We start from the raw sequence: 13,565 nt of genomic DNA, 5'->3' as shown, positions 1-13,565 counted from the left end.
ATTTAGAAGGACGAAGATTTGAACCAGATGGTGGCCTCATATAAACCTCTTTTTTGAGGTCACCATGCAAAAAAACATTATTTACATCAAGTTGATGTAACAACCAGCCGGAAGAAACTGCAATGGAGAGGAGAAACCTCACAGTAGTTAATTTGACTACTGGACAAAATGTTTCAAAAAAAATCTACCCCCTCTGTTTGTGTGAAACCCTTAGCAACCAACCTTGCTTTATGTCTTTTTATGGATCCATCTACCTTGTATTTGGTTTTGTAAACCCATTTACATCCCACAATTATCTTTCTTAGAGGAAGTTTAACCAATGACCAAGTTTTATTCCTCTCTATAGCTTTTAATTCAGCTAGCATGGCTTTCCTCCAACATTTAAGTTGACTTGCTTCTTTGAAAAAAGTGGGATCAATTGTACCAAAAATAGATAAGAAAAAAGCAGTATGAGAATTAGAGCATTTGAAATAAGAAAGATAAGGAAAATGCTTATCATAGGAGATGACATTTCTATAAATGACACATGACTTGTGTTTGAGATTATATAAAATATATCCTTTAGTTCCAGCTTTAAAACCTAAGAAAATGCACTTGGAAGCTCTTTTGTCAAATTTCATTCTTATAGAACTGATTTTGTTAGCATAGGCCAGACATCCAAAGAGTCTTAAAAGGTTTAAATCAGGAGCATGACCATACACTAATTCATAAGGAGTTTTATATTTTAAAAAAGGAGTAGGTAGTCTATTAATGATGTGAGTGGCATGTTTGATAGCAAAGGACCAAAAATAAGTTGTTAAATTTGCTTGAAACAAGGCATGACTAACATTTAATAAGTGTTGATGTTTCCTCTCAACAATACCATTTTGTTGAATGGTTTCAACACATGAAGTTTCATGGAAGATGCCTTTTGTAGCGAAAAATTCATTTAAGTAAAACTCTTTGCCATTGTCAGATATGAGTTTCTTCAATTTTAATTCAAACTAGATTTCAATTAATTGAATGAAAGAAGGAAGAATGCATTTGACATGAGATTTAGCTTGTAGTGGGTAAATCCAAGTAAACTTGGTAAAGTCATCCACTATAGTGAAAAAGTATTTAAAACCATCAATAGAAGAAGTGGAAACTGGGCCCCATATGTACATATGTATGAGTTCAAAAAATATGGAACTTCTACTATTAGTAACAACAAAAGGTAGTCTCTTCTGTTTTGCATAGTGACATGTATCACAAGGATGTAAGCAATCAAAAACAATATCATTGTATTTAGAAGATAAATGTTTCAACACTTTATTTTAAGAGTGACCCAATCTAAGATGCCACGACATAGAACTATCAGTAGTAATTACATTTGAAAAGTTTGAAGATGATAAAAGATTATTAGAAGGATATCCACATGAGCCCAAGCCACTTGAGTCTTACAAGTAGAATAACTCATTCCATCACTTAGTTGCTCCAATCATCTAAAAATTGAATTTATGCATAATTAAACAATGTGCATCAAGAATATAACCAAGCAACTAATAGTGGAAATAAGTTTAGGAATGGATATGAGATGGACAGCAAAATCTGGTACATAGAGAACATTGACAAGAGTTAGTTTGCCTAGATGAAAATTGCCAAAGAAATTAGCAATGATGATTGTATTATTTGGTAATTTTATGTGAATTGGTTTTATAGGTTTGAGGAATTCGAAAAAGGATTTGGATGGACAAATATGGTCTGTGGCACCACTATCCAAAATCCATAAAGAGGGACAAGAAATGTCACTTGAAAGATTCACAAGTGAGGTTTGAGTATGGTTAACAGAGGATGAATTGTCCTTGGACTATTGAAGAAGAGCCATAATAGCCTGATATTGTTCCTTTGAGAAACTAAATTGGTCATGGTTAGAGCTATCAACCAAGTCAGAGTGATGTGAAGATGTACCTGAATTTGCTTCCACCAAACTAGCAAAGGCATTTGAACCAGATGAATTACATTTATTTAACTTTCTGTATCCAATATGAAAACCAATCCTCTAATAACAAGTTTCAATGGTGTGATTGGTTTTCTTACATTTCTAACAATATTTGTTGTTATTAGTTTTACTAGAATTATGGTTGTTCTTGTTCATTGCGGTATTACCTTTATTGTTGTTATTGTATTTGGTTGAATCATTTTGAAGAACAGCAAAAGCAACAGAATCTTGAGAAGAAGGTTTGAAGGAGTTACCCACAAATTCTCGTTCATGCTGAAGTATCATGGAAAAACTATTGACAATTGATGGCATTGGATCCATAATCATCACTTGAGACCACACTTGAGAATATTCGTCATTCAAGCCTCAAAGAAAATGAATGATGCAGTCATCTTCCCTTTCTTTCTACAATTTTTGAAGGAGTCCATAGGAAAAAGATGTCGAACAGGTGCAAATTAGAACCCATCCATACATTTCAATTTCTTTCCACAAGATCTTCAACCAAGTATAATATTCAGAGACACTTGAATCCCCTTGTTTGTAATTTTGGATCTAATCATGAAGCTCAGCAACATGAAATTTGTTAGCATGTGAGAAACAATCTTTGAGATTTTTCCACATTTTAGCTGCAGTGTCCATCCACATTACAGACTGCTTAATCGATGGACTCATGGATCATGTGAGCCAAGACATCACCATACAATTGCACCTGCACCAAGCATCATAAAGAGGATATGTGATCAGAGGACACGGAAGCCCGCCATTGACGAACTTCTCTTTGTTCTTTGTATCAAGAGAAACCACCATGTCATGTTCCCATTGGTGAAAATTGCTCTCAATCAAGAGCGGAGAAATAAGATCAAATGCCAAATTTTCTCCGGGATGAAGATATAATGGATTTGCCAGATTAACGAGATGATCTAATGATGGAGTTTGAGTGAGAATGCCATGGGCGTTGTTTTGGCTTGAATTCACCATGGTTGATCAGAAATCTGAGCAAGAGATGAAGAGAATTTTCTTACGAAAAACGAAGAAGGTTGTTACAACAGTGACACCATATTAGTATTTTGCAGAGAGAATAACAAACTCATAAAAGTGAAAAATATCTTAATTGCTCGTTAGATCAACCCAAATGAAAAGATACATGGACCTAGCTATATATATTGAGCTAAGAAACAAAAAACAAGTCTAACAACCTCTATCAGAATGTGACAACTACTAACAAACAATATACAATATAGAAAATTTATTTCTAATAATGAATGAGAGAAAAATATAAACAAATGAGTTTTAATTCAGTCGAAGGTATACATTCAAACAACTGAAATTGCACATCACTTGAACAATCCAATATATTATTACGCCTAAAAATCTTTTAAAATGAAGTTTTTATAAACTAATAATAATATATTTTAATAAAAAAAAATAAAAATATATTTAAGAGAAGAATCTTGAAAAAATAGTTATATTTGTATAGACTCTTTAAAGTACATTTTTAAAAATGTAAAAAATAACTTTTAAATTATAAAATCTGAAATATATATATATATATATATATATATATATATATATATATTAATATAAAATATTTTTTTAAAAAGATGTAAAGTGAAGATTTTGTTAGCTTCGTCCTTAACCAAGGACGGAGCCAAGGGGGGACCTACGGGTGCCACGGCCCCCCCAGCAATTTTAATTTTTTTTTTATATACATATATATTACTATATGGCACCCCCTATTTTTAATATAAACTCATATTTTTAATATAAACTCATATGTATATTACTATATGGCACCCCCTATATGGCACCCCCAGTATTGAAATCCTGGCTCCGTCCCTGTCCTTAACCGCCACTATAGGTATGAAAGTGTAACCATTGGATCTAGGGTCCATGCATACGTGTACATGAAAAAATGTAAATCAAACAATTTACATCTTAAAATCTCAAATATATATTATAAGTTAAATTTATTGGAATAAAATGAGTCGTTCAATCTTCATTCAATATTTATAATTAGTCAAATGCATGAATGTGATTATTTCCCTTATTGCAAGGAATTTTGATTTAACATAAACATAAATTCGTAGACTTATTTACTATTCATATAAACTATCTTTATGACATAGATACTTGTGTAAGTATTAAAAAAAAAATCTTGTGAAAATAAACTGTTTTTAGTTTATTTAAAAAAAACTATAAAATAACTCATGAATATAACTTACAATTTATATGAAAACAATTTAATCACATTTTCTCTTCAATTATAAAAATAACAAATACTTAAATGCTTATGAATACATGATAAATCTTCCATAATTAAGTTATTGGTTTATCTGAACAAAAATCATAATAACACTATAAAATGTTGTGCAACAAAACAATTTAATCACCGCGACTATTTTATTTACACATTTTACCACCAAACTTTATAATTTTGCACATTTTTGCTCTTACGTTATTCCATTAAACTTTGAATGACAAGTTAATGTTCAATTTTGTGGTGAAAGGCACAAAACTATGAAAGTTAGATGAAAAAATGAAAAATTATATAAATTCGATGACAGAATTTTCAAAATTAAGTACTAAATTATGTGCCTGGTCATGGACTCGTCAGCCGTATTATTTAAAATCTAACAGACATTTAATGTCAGGACAATTTATTTTTTTTATCAATAGGAAAACAATGTCAGGACAAAATAAGCTAAATTATGCAAGTAATAAAATATGCAAATACAAATTCACAAAACTGAGATTTATGGCAAAACGTGCCATTAATCCTAGATTAAATAGACAACCTTGAACAGTTTTTATGCCCATTTTGCAATAATTGAGTGCCATTAATCCTAGATTAAATAGACAACCTTGAACAGTTTTTATGCCCATTTTGCAATAATTGAACATTATCTTGTATTATCTTGAACTTTTATTTAATTCTTTACAGTAGTCTTATATATAAGCACCACAATCAAACGTCCGTAGCTGTAAGCGGTATAAACAACGGAAAATAGGAAATTATGGAATCATAGGGTCGAGACTGCAATATATGTAATCCATTATAGCACATTTTACTTGAGAAACATTTGGTAAATAGCCAATACTACACGTGAATTTATACTATGATGACTAGGAAAATTTATTACGAATAACAGAATGATGTAAAAAAACATAGGCCTGCGGAAAGAGAGGAAAGTTTAGCAGTGCAGTAAACATGATTAATCTCTTTTATTTCAAAAGTTGAATGCCAAATCATATACCCAAAAGTGTGCTAACAACTCTTTGCTATGTGCCTTCACAAGTCACAACTGTGATCAAATTTTATGTGACCTCAGAAACGTGCAACAACGGCAATCCTGTACATTATGATATTTCCATGCAACTATTTGGGAGCTAATCTGATAGGACAGATAGAGAAGGCAATACAACGAGCTGCTTTTGCCAGCATAAACCGCTCTTTCTCATTCAAAGGCCTTTCAATCACCTTCACGACGTTGGCATCCTAGAACAACAGAGATAAAACAGTGATTAAATGATTAAACTTTCTGTAACGAAATTCTAGTTAAGTTTACTAAGCACACACAAATGAAGCAACCGTGAAGAAATATAGGCCATACAGATTGCCCACAGAAATAACAATTAAGTATTAGCAGTAATAAGTAAAAGCAGAAAGCAAAATTTTAAATGGGAAAAGATAATTTATTTAGGCCAGCCAAGCTGCAGTGCTTAAAGAATAGCACAAGAATAATATAGCTTTAAAGGAAAACAAGTTATATGGGATTATAAATAGTTAAATCAAAATGCAAAAACACATATTAATTGGATGCATACTCTCTGCTGGTGCTGAACAGAAGGCCTGACGCTGGCAGTTTCGCCAATCACAATTATATTGTTAACATTTCCCCTTTCATCCCTTTCTGATGGTGAAGAATTTGAATGCTTCCATTGTCCATTAACAATGAACTTGTAGTAGTACCTGATGGCAAAGAATTCATGCGCAACAAAATCATCAAATCATGCAAAATGTTGGAAACCATGTTATCTGGTATCAGTGGCGGAACTTCAATAAAAATTTTAGGGGTGCCAAATTAATTTTTTTTATATATAAATTAAATTTTTTATTAATTAAAAAAATTATTTTCTCTACTCAAAATAAACATGCATGATAATAAAATAAAAAAATTTATTATTCATTAGACATTTCATAAAATAATTATAAAAATATATATATATATAATATATATAAAAAAAATATTTTAAAAAAAGTTTGGGGGAGCCAGTCCCTTAAAAGGTCCGCCACTGTCTGGTATTGTTTTCGATGGGTGTTGAAGAAAGGGGGCGATGTGGGTCATTTTTATGCTTTTGATACAAAATCGAAATGGCAAAAGAAAAAGAACCAAATAAATGACACAGGTTAGATTATTAGAAAATGCCTTGTGAGAAATCTTAGTCAATTAAGTAAACAAACTGAGAAAGAAAAAGCATAAGCTTAACCAACAAAAGATAAAAAAAAATTATGGAATAATTTAGCACACATACTTTCCTTGTGGAAGTTTAACTTCTACTTCATGTCTTGATCCACCTTGTTGCTTTGCCTTGAGTGGTTCTTTCCAATTTCCAGTAAAGTCTCCTACCAAAGTTACATCCTCACCCTGAAATATTAAAACCAAAGGGAGGGTGATATGAATAACCATAAAAAACTTGAAACAGTGATCAATCTGAATAACAATAGAACAAATTTAATCTCTTAAAGAATCAAAAGATAAATTAGCCAGAAAGCCACAATGAAAGCTATGACAAGTTTGTGACATCATGAGATGACCATTCCTCACAAAATGTGGGAATATGAAGCAGAAAGGATTAAAATGACTTACCATTGATCAGTCCTACTAATAAAATTAACGGAAATAATCTCCTAGCCCTCAAGAATCAAAAGATAAATTAGCCAAAAAACAGCAATGAATCTATAACTGACCAGTTTCTTACCTCATGACCGTTCCACACAAATGTAACAGCATGTGTAGGAGGTCCATCATGTTTCCCGTTTTCAACCATAGCTATAAGATCCCATGTTGCCCATGCAATTGCTGGCCTGCAGTTACATCTCTATGAAATGCTTTTCTAAGTGAGAAAGTGGAGAATGCAAAACGACACCCCAAAAAAGTTCAAAAAGGAGAAACAGGAAAAATAGGAGCATGAACAGAAACCAAATAAGCAATTGCTGTTATGATTGCAGGTTTTTTCTTGACTGTCTTTTCAAACTGTCAATGAGATAGGCTAACATAAATATTTGAACATAGCACCAACTTGCAACACAAACTATAGCACCAAGAATTCTGAGAGAAAAAGAATAACAACAGGCATATTTTATCAAGATATAAAAAATAACTAAGAAACTTTGGGTGTGTTATTAGTAATAAATAAAAATGGTGGTCCAATAAAATTGAGAGGAATTTAGTGTTAGAGAAAAATTTCAAGTATTAGATGACAATCATTAAGGTTGGAAAAATACCAATTGTGCAATTTACTTAAATTTTCTTAGGTAAAGCATGATTGATCTAATTCTATCAAAACCCAAAAACTCAATCCAAAAATCAATGCATCAAATAAATTCAGTATTGTTAGATGGAAGCGCCATGGCACAGTGGCATGGCAGATTTTTTGCCAGCCACCATGGGCAACTTGTGAACGGAGGCCTGGTATGGCAGCGCCATAGGCTGCAATGGCATGTTTATATGGTGCAAATTAGCTTTCTTCAATATTCCACCATCTGCCATCGATACCACAGAATAAATCAACAAAAAAAGTAATCAAAGTTAAACCAAACTATATGTGTGCACATGCGTGTATACGTGCATGCATGTAGATGTGTATATGTTCATGCATGGTAACTTTTTTTATTATACTTCAATGTCAAAATTATTCTTGCTTTTAGATTTAGACATATATTGTATAATTGGTAATTAATTTAAAATTATAATTCGAATCTAGATTTGTATTCTAATGAAATGGGTTATACTTACATTTGGTGATGTATTTGATAAAATCAGTCTATATTTTGATGAATTTATTATTGAATTAAAAAACAAAACAAACCAAACCAATCTATATTATATGTATATATATATTAATTCAACAAAATTTATATTTAAATTTAAAAGCAATAACAATTTACCAACATTATTCCCACAGCATATGATAGGACTGCAACACACGGCAGGAATTGGATCAGTTGCTGGACTTGAACACAAAGAAGCCCAGAGTTTGGAGAGTTTATTCTAGAAGAAAGAAAGTGGGGTCAAGGGAAAATTTGTTAGTGAAGAGGCAGTGGGTACAGCATTAGGGATAATTCTGTTAGAATATTAGTTGGATTTAGGGAGATAGTGAGAGAGGTGGGCCATTCAGGTGTATAGTATTGGACGGTTAGAAGAGTTTCTCTATGGAGGAGCTATAGGCTCTGGTTTACTGATTTTCCTTGTCTTTAAGAGCTGTATCAGCTCCATTTTCTATTTCCAATAATGCAATCAGACCAGAATTCTTCCAGGATTTCTATTAGCAAACTGAATTTGTTAAAAAGACCACCACGAATAATTCACAACCCTTATTGTCTTCCCAAATAATCCATAACCATTTAGCATGCAAACAGAATAGACTGAAACAGTTTATCCCATTTCATTCTCCTCATGGGTGGAACCAAACTGTACCGCCTTTGTAGCCTAATTTTTCGTCTTGTTCACTTTAAAAATACACCAAACATACAACAGAACCTCTATGTCATGTTCCATCCCATTCTGCACTGTCTACCAAACACTGCCTTATTATCTTCTTTCCACAGCCCACACACATAGTGGCCAGTGAAAGAAACCTGTATAGTTACCCTTTTTTTTTTATAAATTGCATCAAAAAAGAATGCTTTTACATGAATACATAGCATGATCTCATAGCCTCTTTAACAGAATCAATTGAACAGTTCACATATGATGCAAAAGTGTTTGATGTTTGGCAAGATGAACCTGTCAGGCCTGCAAATGTGCATCCCAGTGACCCAGGTATATGCTGCATGAAGGGAAACATCTGTCATCCAATGTAGGTATGCAATCACACAAGCAGGAGACCGATCAAATCCAGAAGTGCAAGTAACATAAACACGAAGATTCTTCCTTAGCAACCGTAATAAAAGCCCAACACAAAATGGAAGTTTTTTCCTCATATCATAAGAATCTCCATCCCTGTGAACACAAGTAATGAAAACTCAAATAAAAGCCGAAATCAAAGACAGAGAGGAAGAAAAATTAGAGTCATCAAAAGTTTGGATTCCATTTCCACATGAAAATATTATTGATTCACTTGATTTTAGAATCAGTGCATTAAAAGACAAAATTTGTTAAATAATATTCAGCATTTTGGCAATTCACAATATAAAGCAACAATCAAAGGGCTAAAGGGTGACAAATGAAGTAAAAGAAATCAAAATGGAAACTAAAGGTAAGACAGGCATAACACAATTGTGTGATGTTTAAGGAGGAATCTTTGTAAAAATACTTGGGTTTGAGCCTAGAGAGACTTGTGATAGAATACTTAGGAGCTGAGAAGTGAGGATTAGGAATATCACTGTATCTTTCAATCGTCTTAGTAGAACCATTAGCTGTGTCAAGGACTATATGTAACCTTAAATACTGAGTGTTGATCTTCTCTAACATCATTTTATCTATTTTTCTAATCAAACGAGAGATTAAATTCTAAAGTTTTTCAGGGAAAAATAATCTTGAAAATTCTTTTCACTGTATCATTTAAGTCCTAAGAACAACCTTTTTTTGCATTGTCCTTTAAAGGTTTTCTAAATAAAGTCAACTGATATGTTAAATTGTTTTTAAAAACAACAAAACACAATTCAACCATCCTTCTCATGTTTTATATTCTTATTTTTCAAAAGGTACTTTGACTATGAGTATGTTTGGAAGAACTTATTTACAGCCTATTTGGACATATCTTGTGAATAGTTACTCGTCTCAATGTTTGGATGAGCTTATGAAAATAGTTTTATGATATGACCGTACCCTGGTTTCAACCTATTTCAATAAATTCTCTAGTACAGCTTATGAAAGTAGATTATATCCTATATAAAACAATTCAACTTGTTTCAATAAGATGTTTGAGTATAAAAACAACTTATACATAGGTGCTTACATGATAAGTACTTATCCAATAAGTGCTTGATTAGGTTGTTTACCCAAACACACCCTATATACCTAACAGTCCTAAGCAATGCAGGATTTTAAAAGATAAAAATGCTGGATGAAGGTATGCAAAAAGAAGACACAAATAATCATCATTATGTGAATTTTGAAAATTTTAAATAAAAATGGCATGTGTTTGGCCCCTATATTACCGTATAGCATAGTTGATCATGAGAATATTATTCCTTTGACAAGATTCATTGATTGATTTTGCATTGATTCCCCAATTTTCAGCTTCAGTTCCACTTTGGAAGTTCAGAACAGCAGTGATTCCCTGCCATTATAGTTGGAAAATACAAAATGCTTGATATGAAAAGAAAACTTCATATCGAAATTATTACAGTAAAAAAGTAACAATTTTAGGGTAATTAAGAACAAAAACAATATTCTAACAGTACTCACTATAGCTTAGGAGATGCAATATTAACTAACCAGAAAGAACTGTGACGCATTTGCAGAATCCAAAATTTTCATGGCACAACATGCCTTTGACTCAATACTTTGGTCAAAAGCTTTGTGCATTTCAATAATGCCTTGGATTTTATAACCATGATGCAGTTAACTCGAGTCATTTTCCCTAGCACAGTGTTGTATAAATTAAATTGCAAATATTGGTTGATACTTGATAGCTACAACATTATTTAGTCAACAGAGAAACAAAAATTAAAAAATCGAATTCCACATAACACATTCAAGTTTTGCAACTGAAGCATGTATTAAGTAATTCATTTACACATTAACTGGCAAGGCATCAAACTGGGATTTGGGGGGCTTTCATGGATTTATGGCCACAATGTCCATACCTCAACTTTTGACAAAGTTTCTACATCATCTTCTGTTTGTATACAGGATCCCACATATATTTGCTCTGTAATCTAAGAATTTATAAGATATCAATATTTTATAAATATTGTAGAAAGCATGGTATTGCACAAAAAGATGTAAGCAAGTAAATCCAATGGAACTCGTTACAATAAATGCAATACCTTACTATAACGCATACCAAGAGAGTGATTATAGTACATCTCATCCTTGGAACGATCCAGAGCCTGAATATATTCCTCAAGTGGAAAACTTCCATGAGCCCAGTCTCCATCTCCACACACTTCTTCAGTAAAAACACAAGCAAGCTGTGTTGTGTGTTCAGTAAAGAAGTTTCTCTCACCATGGGTGATGGTATGATGATCTTGATTGCCCAATAAATTGCTTGCATTTGGTTTAAGAAACTTTGAGTTGAACATCAAAAATCCAGAATTCCCACAGCTCTCACTAGATGGTTGTAAATTTGATGCCAATAGGTTCTTGTTCCATGTGGCAATGGGAACTCGACCTCTATTAAACTGTATTTCAAAATCATTCATCTTGTGCAGTAGTTGAATGGGAAAAGGAGATGTGGGCCTCTCAAGAACCAAGCTAAAAGAACTTGTCTGCTCATTTAGCACCTTCCTGAGGAAACCAAAAGACTGAAAAAATAAAAACAACACACTGATGAACAGAATAGATTGTGATGATCAATGAAATAGTAACTCTGCATCTTTCTAAGGTGACTTAGAAATGTGGGCCTATTTCCATTAGACAAAAAGGATACAGAGGCAAAAAGACCATGCTGAGACAGAATTGACAATTTTATTTCAGATTAGAAGAAAAACAAAATGAAGCAAAAGGAAACCAAAACATCCATGATATAATGCCAATCCTTCATCTTTTCTCATTGCCATTAATCATCACTAATCACTTATAGGTGTTACCAATTTCAGCGCACCATCAAAGTTTTTGAACTCATTGTGACCCCACAAGCAATCACATTGTCCGCAATTCACAGTTCCATTTGTCCACAATTTCCCACAATGTAAGGATAATGACAAAACTCATGCCCACGACCGCAATTTAATACATTTAGTACAAAGTTTCGATTTATTTTGCCCATAACTAATCTCCATCACCATCAGAGAATCTGGCTTGCCCACTGAAGGTGTCTCCACAACATTTGCAACCAAGACCTTGTTACGATGTATCAATCAATTTTTGCCTATAACTGATAATTAATCTCTATCAGTAGAGAATCTGACTAGCCCCCATTAAGTGGAAATCATGTTTCTTTCATTCACAAGATTGAAATCAAGATTTTGATTAACAAGACGAGTAACACTCCAACCACAGACTTGTTGGTCGAAATTAGCATTCTCTTATTCATTTCAGGATTGTTATTTATAAAATATTATCACCTACAATTTTAATAGCCATTTACACTAATTCTTTTTTTAAAAGTTTCACAGACATTATAATTATAGTTATCTAAATTTGAAAAAAAATAAATAAATAAATAACCGCTTCCCGAATCCAAGCATGTGGCAAAGCAAAATCAGAAGCCATACTGTGTATCTCCCACGTCTTTAATCTCAACGAGTGTGTTCTGAGACGAATCGCCAGCCTTCTTCAAAGTGTCGCCCACCATAACTATCCTGGACCTCTCCGCATTACCCTACGATCAGAAAAAAAAAAAACAAATAAAAATAGCAACAAAAAAAAATGATCGGAAGAAAGCGAGATAGGAATGCAAGTAGGGTAGGGTACCCCTTTGGTGAGAGAGTGAACGATGATTTTGCCGTGAGCGGTTAGAGCGAATCGAATGCCGAGGGGCTTCTCGAGAGTGACGAGGTACTCATTGAGGTTCATCTTCAATGCGGAGTCACCAGACGCTGCGGAGACCCTAAGGTTGAGGGCTCCAACGTTGGAGCGAAGAAGGTACGCCTTGTTTCTGTTGCTGTGTCGGAGGCGAGAGGAAGAGGAGCACGTGCTGGAGCTGCTCAGAAACAGCGATGGCACGTGATGGGGGAGGGTGCTGAATTGAAGGGGAAGCATGGTTATGTGGCTTTTCGTCTTCTTTTCCTTTCTTTCTCTGTTTTAGAATCCAGAGTTTTGCGGAAGAGAAGGCACGGGGTCTGGGTAAGAAAATGCGTGGCGATTGCGTAGGACCCCTTTTCTGAACTTTACTTGCCACGACGGAACCAAAAACTATCTTTCTTCTCAAAATATCGTAACTCAATATCAAATCACGCCACAAAATATATAGTCTCGGTATCAAATCACGCAACTGCTATTTATATTTATACCTCCAATTGTTAGTTATTTCTGTCTCTCAATTAGTCTTCAAATTTTCATGTAAATTACGTAATATTGTTCTACAAATATATTGAGACCATTCAAAAATATATTTATATTTATTATAAAAGAGATAGTGAGGTTCAGTGACGGATCCAGAAAATTTGGATAGTGTTCTTACTGGAAATCGGTCGTAGGGACAATCTGCTGAGTAAGATCGGTGAGTCTCCTTCGCTGGGTACGATTGTTGTTCCAAGGCGGGGGTGGTACCT

General features: G+C 33.3%; 1 protein-coding gene across 1 annotated transcript; it reads right to left on the bottom strand.

Annotated features, from left to right (window-relative positions):
- Positions 1–5,150: 5,150 nt before the first annotated feature.
- LOC109792221 (phosphoglucan phosphatase LSF1, chloroplastic) lies at positions 5,151–13,228 on the bottom strand. The gene is made up of 10 exons (XM_083072437.1): positions 12,766–13,228; positions 12,567–12,673; positions 11,178–11,637; positions 10,995–11,066; positions 10,344–10,465; positions 8,968–9,183; positions 6,941–7,046; positions 6,494–6,606; positions 5,786–5,930; positions 5,151–5,456 (listed from the first exon to the last, which is right to left on the bottom strand). The coding sequence occupies exons 1-10, from the start codon at positions 13,051–13,053 to the stop codon at positions 5,337–5,339; spliced, it is 1,749 nt and encodes a 582-aa protein (XP_082928563.1). The 5' UTR covers positions 13,054–13,228; the 3' UTR covers positions 5,151–5,336.
- Positions 13,229–13,565: the final 337 nt, after the last annotated feature.

This window comes from Cajanus cajan, chromosome 4 (genome assembly GCF_000230855.2).
Source record: "Cajanus cajan strain Asha chromosome 4, NIPB_CcT2T_4, whole genome shotgun sequence".
In the NCBI taxonomy this organism is placed as follows: Eukaryota; Viridiplantae; Streptophyta; class Magnoliopsida; order Fabales; family Fabaceae; genus Cajanus; species Cajanus cajan.
Note: the sequence above shows the minus strand (reverse complement) of the source record. Positions and strands in the feature narration are given on the sequence as shown.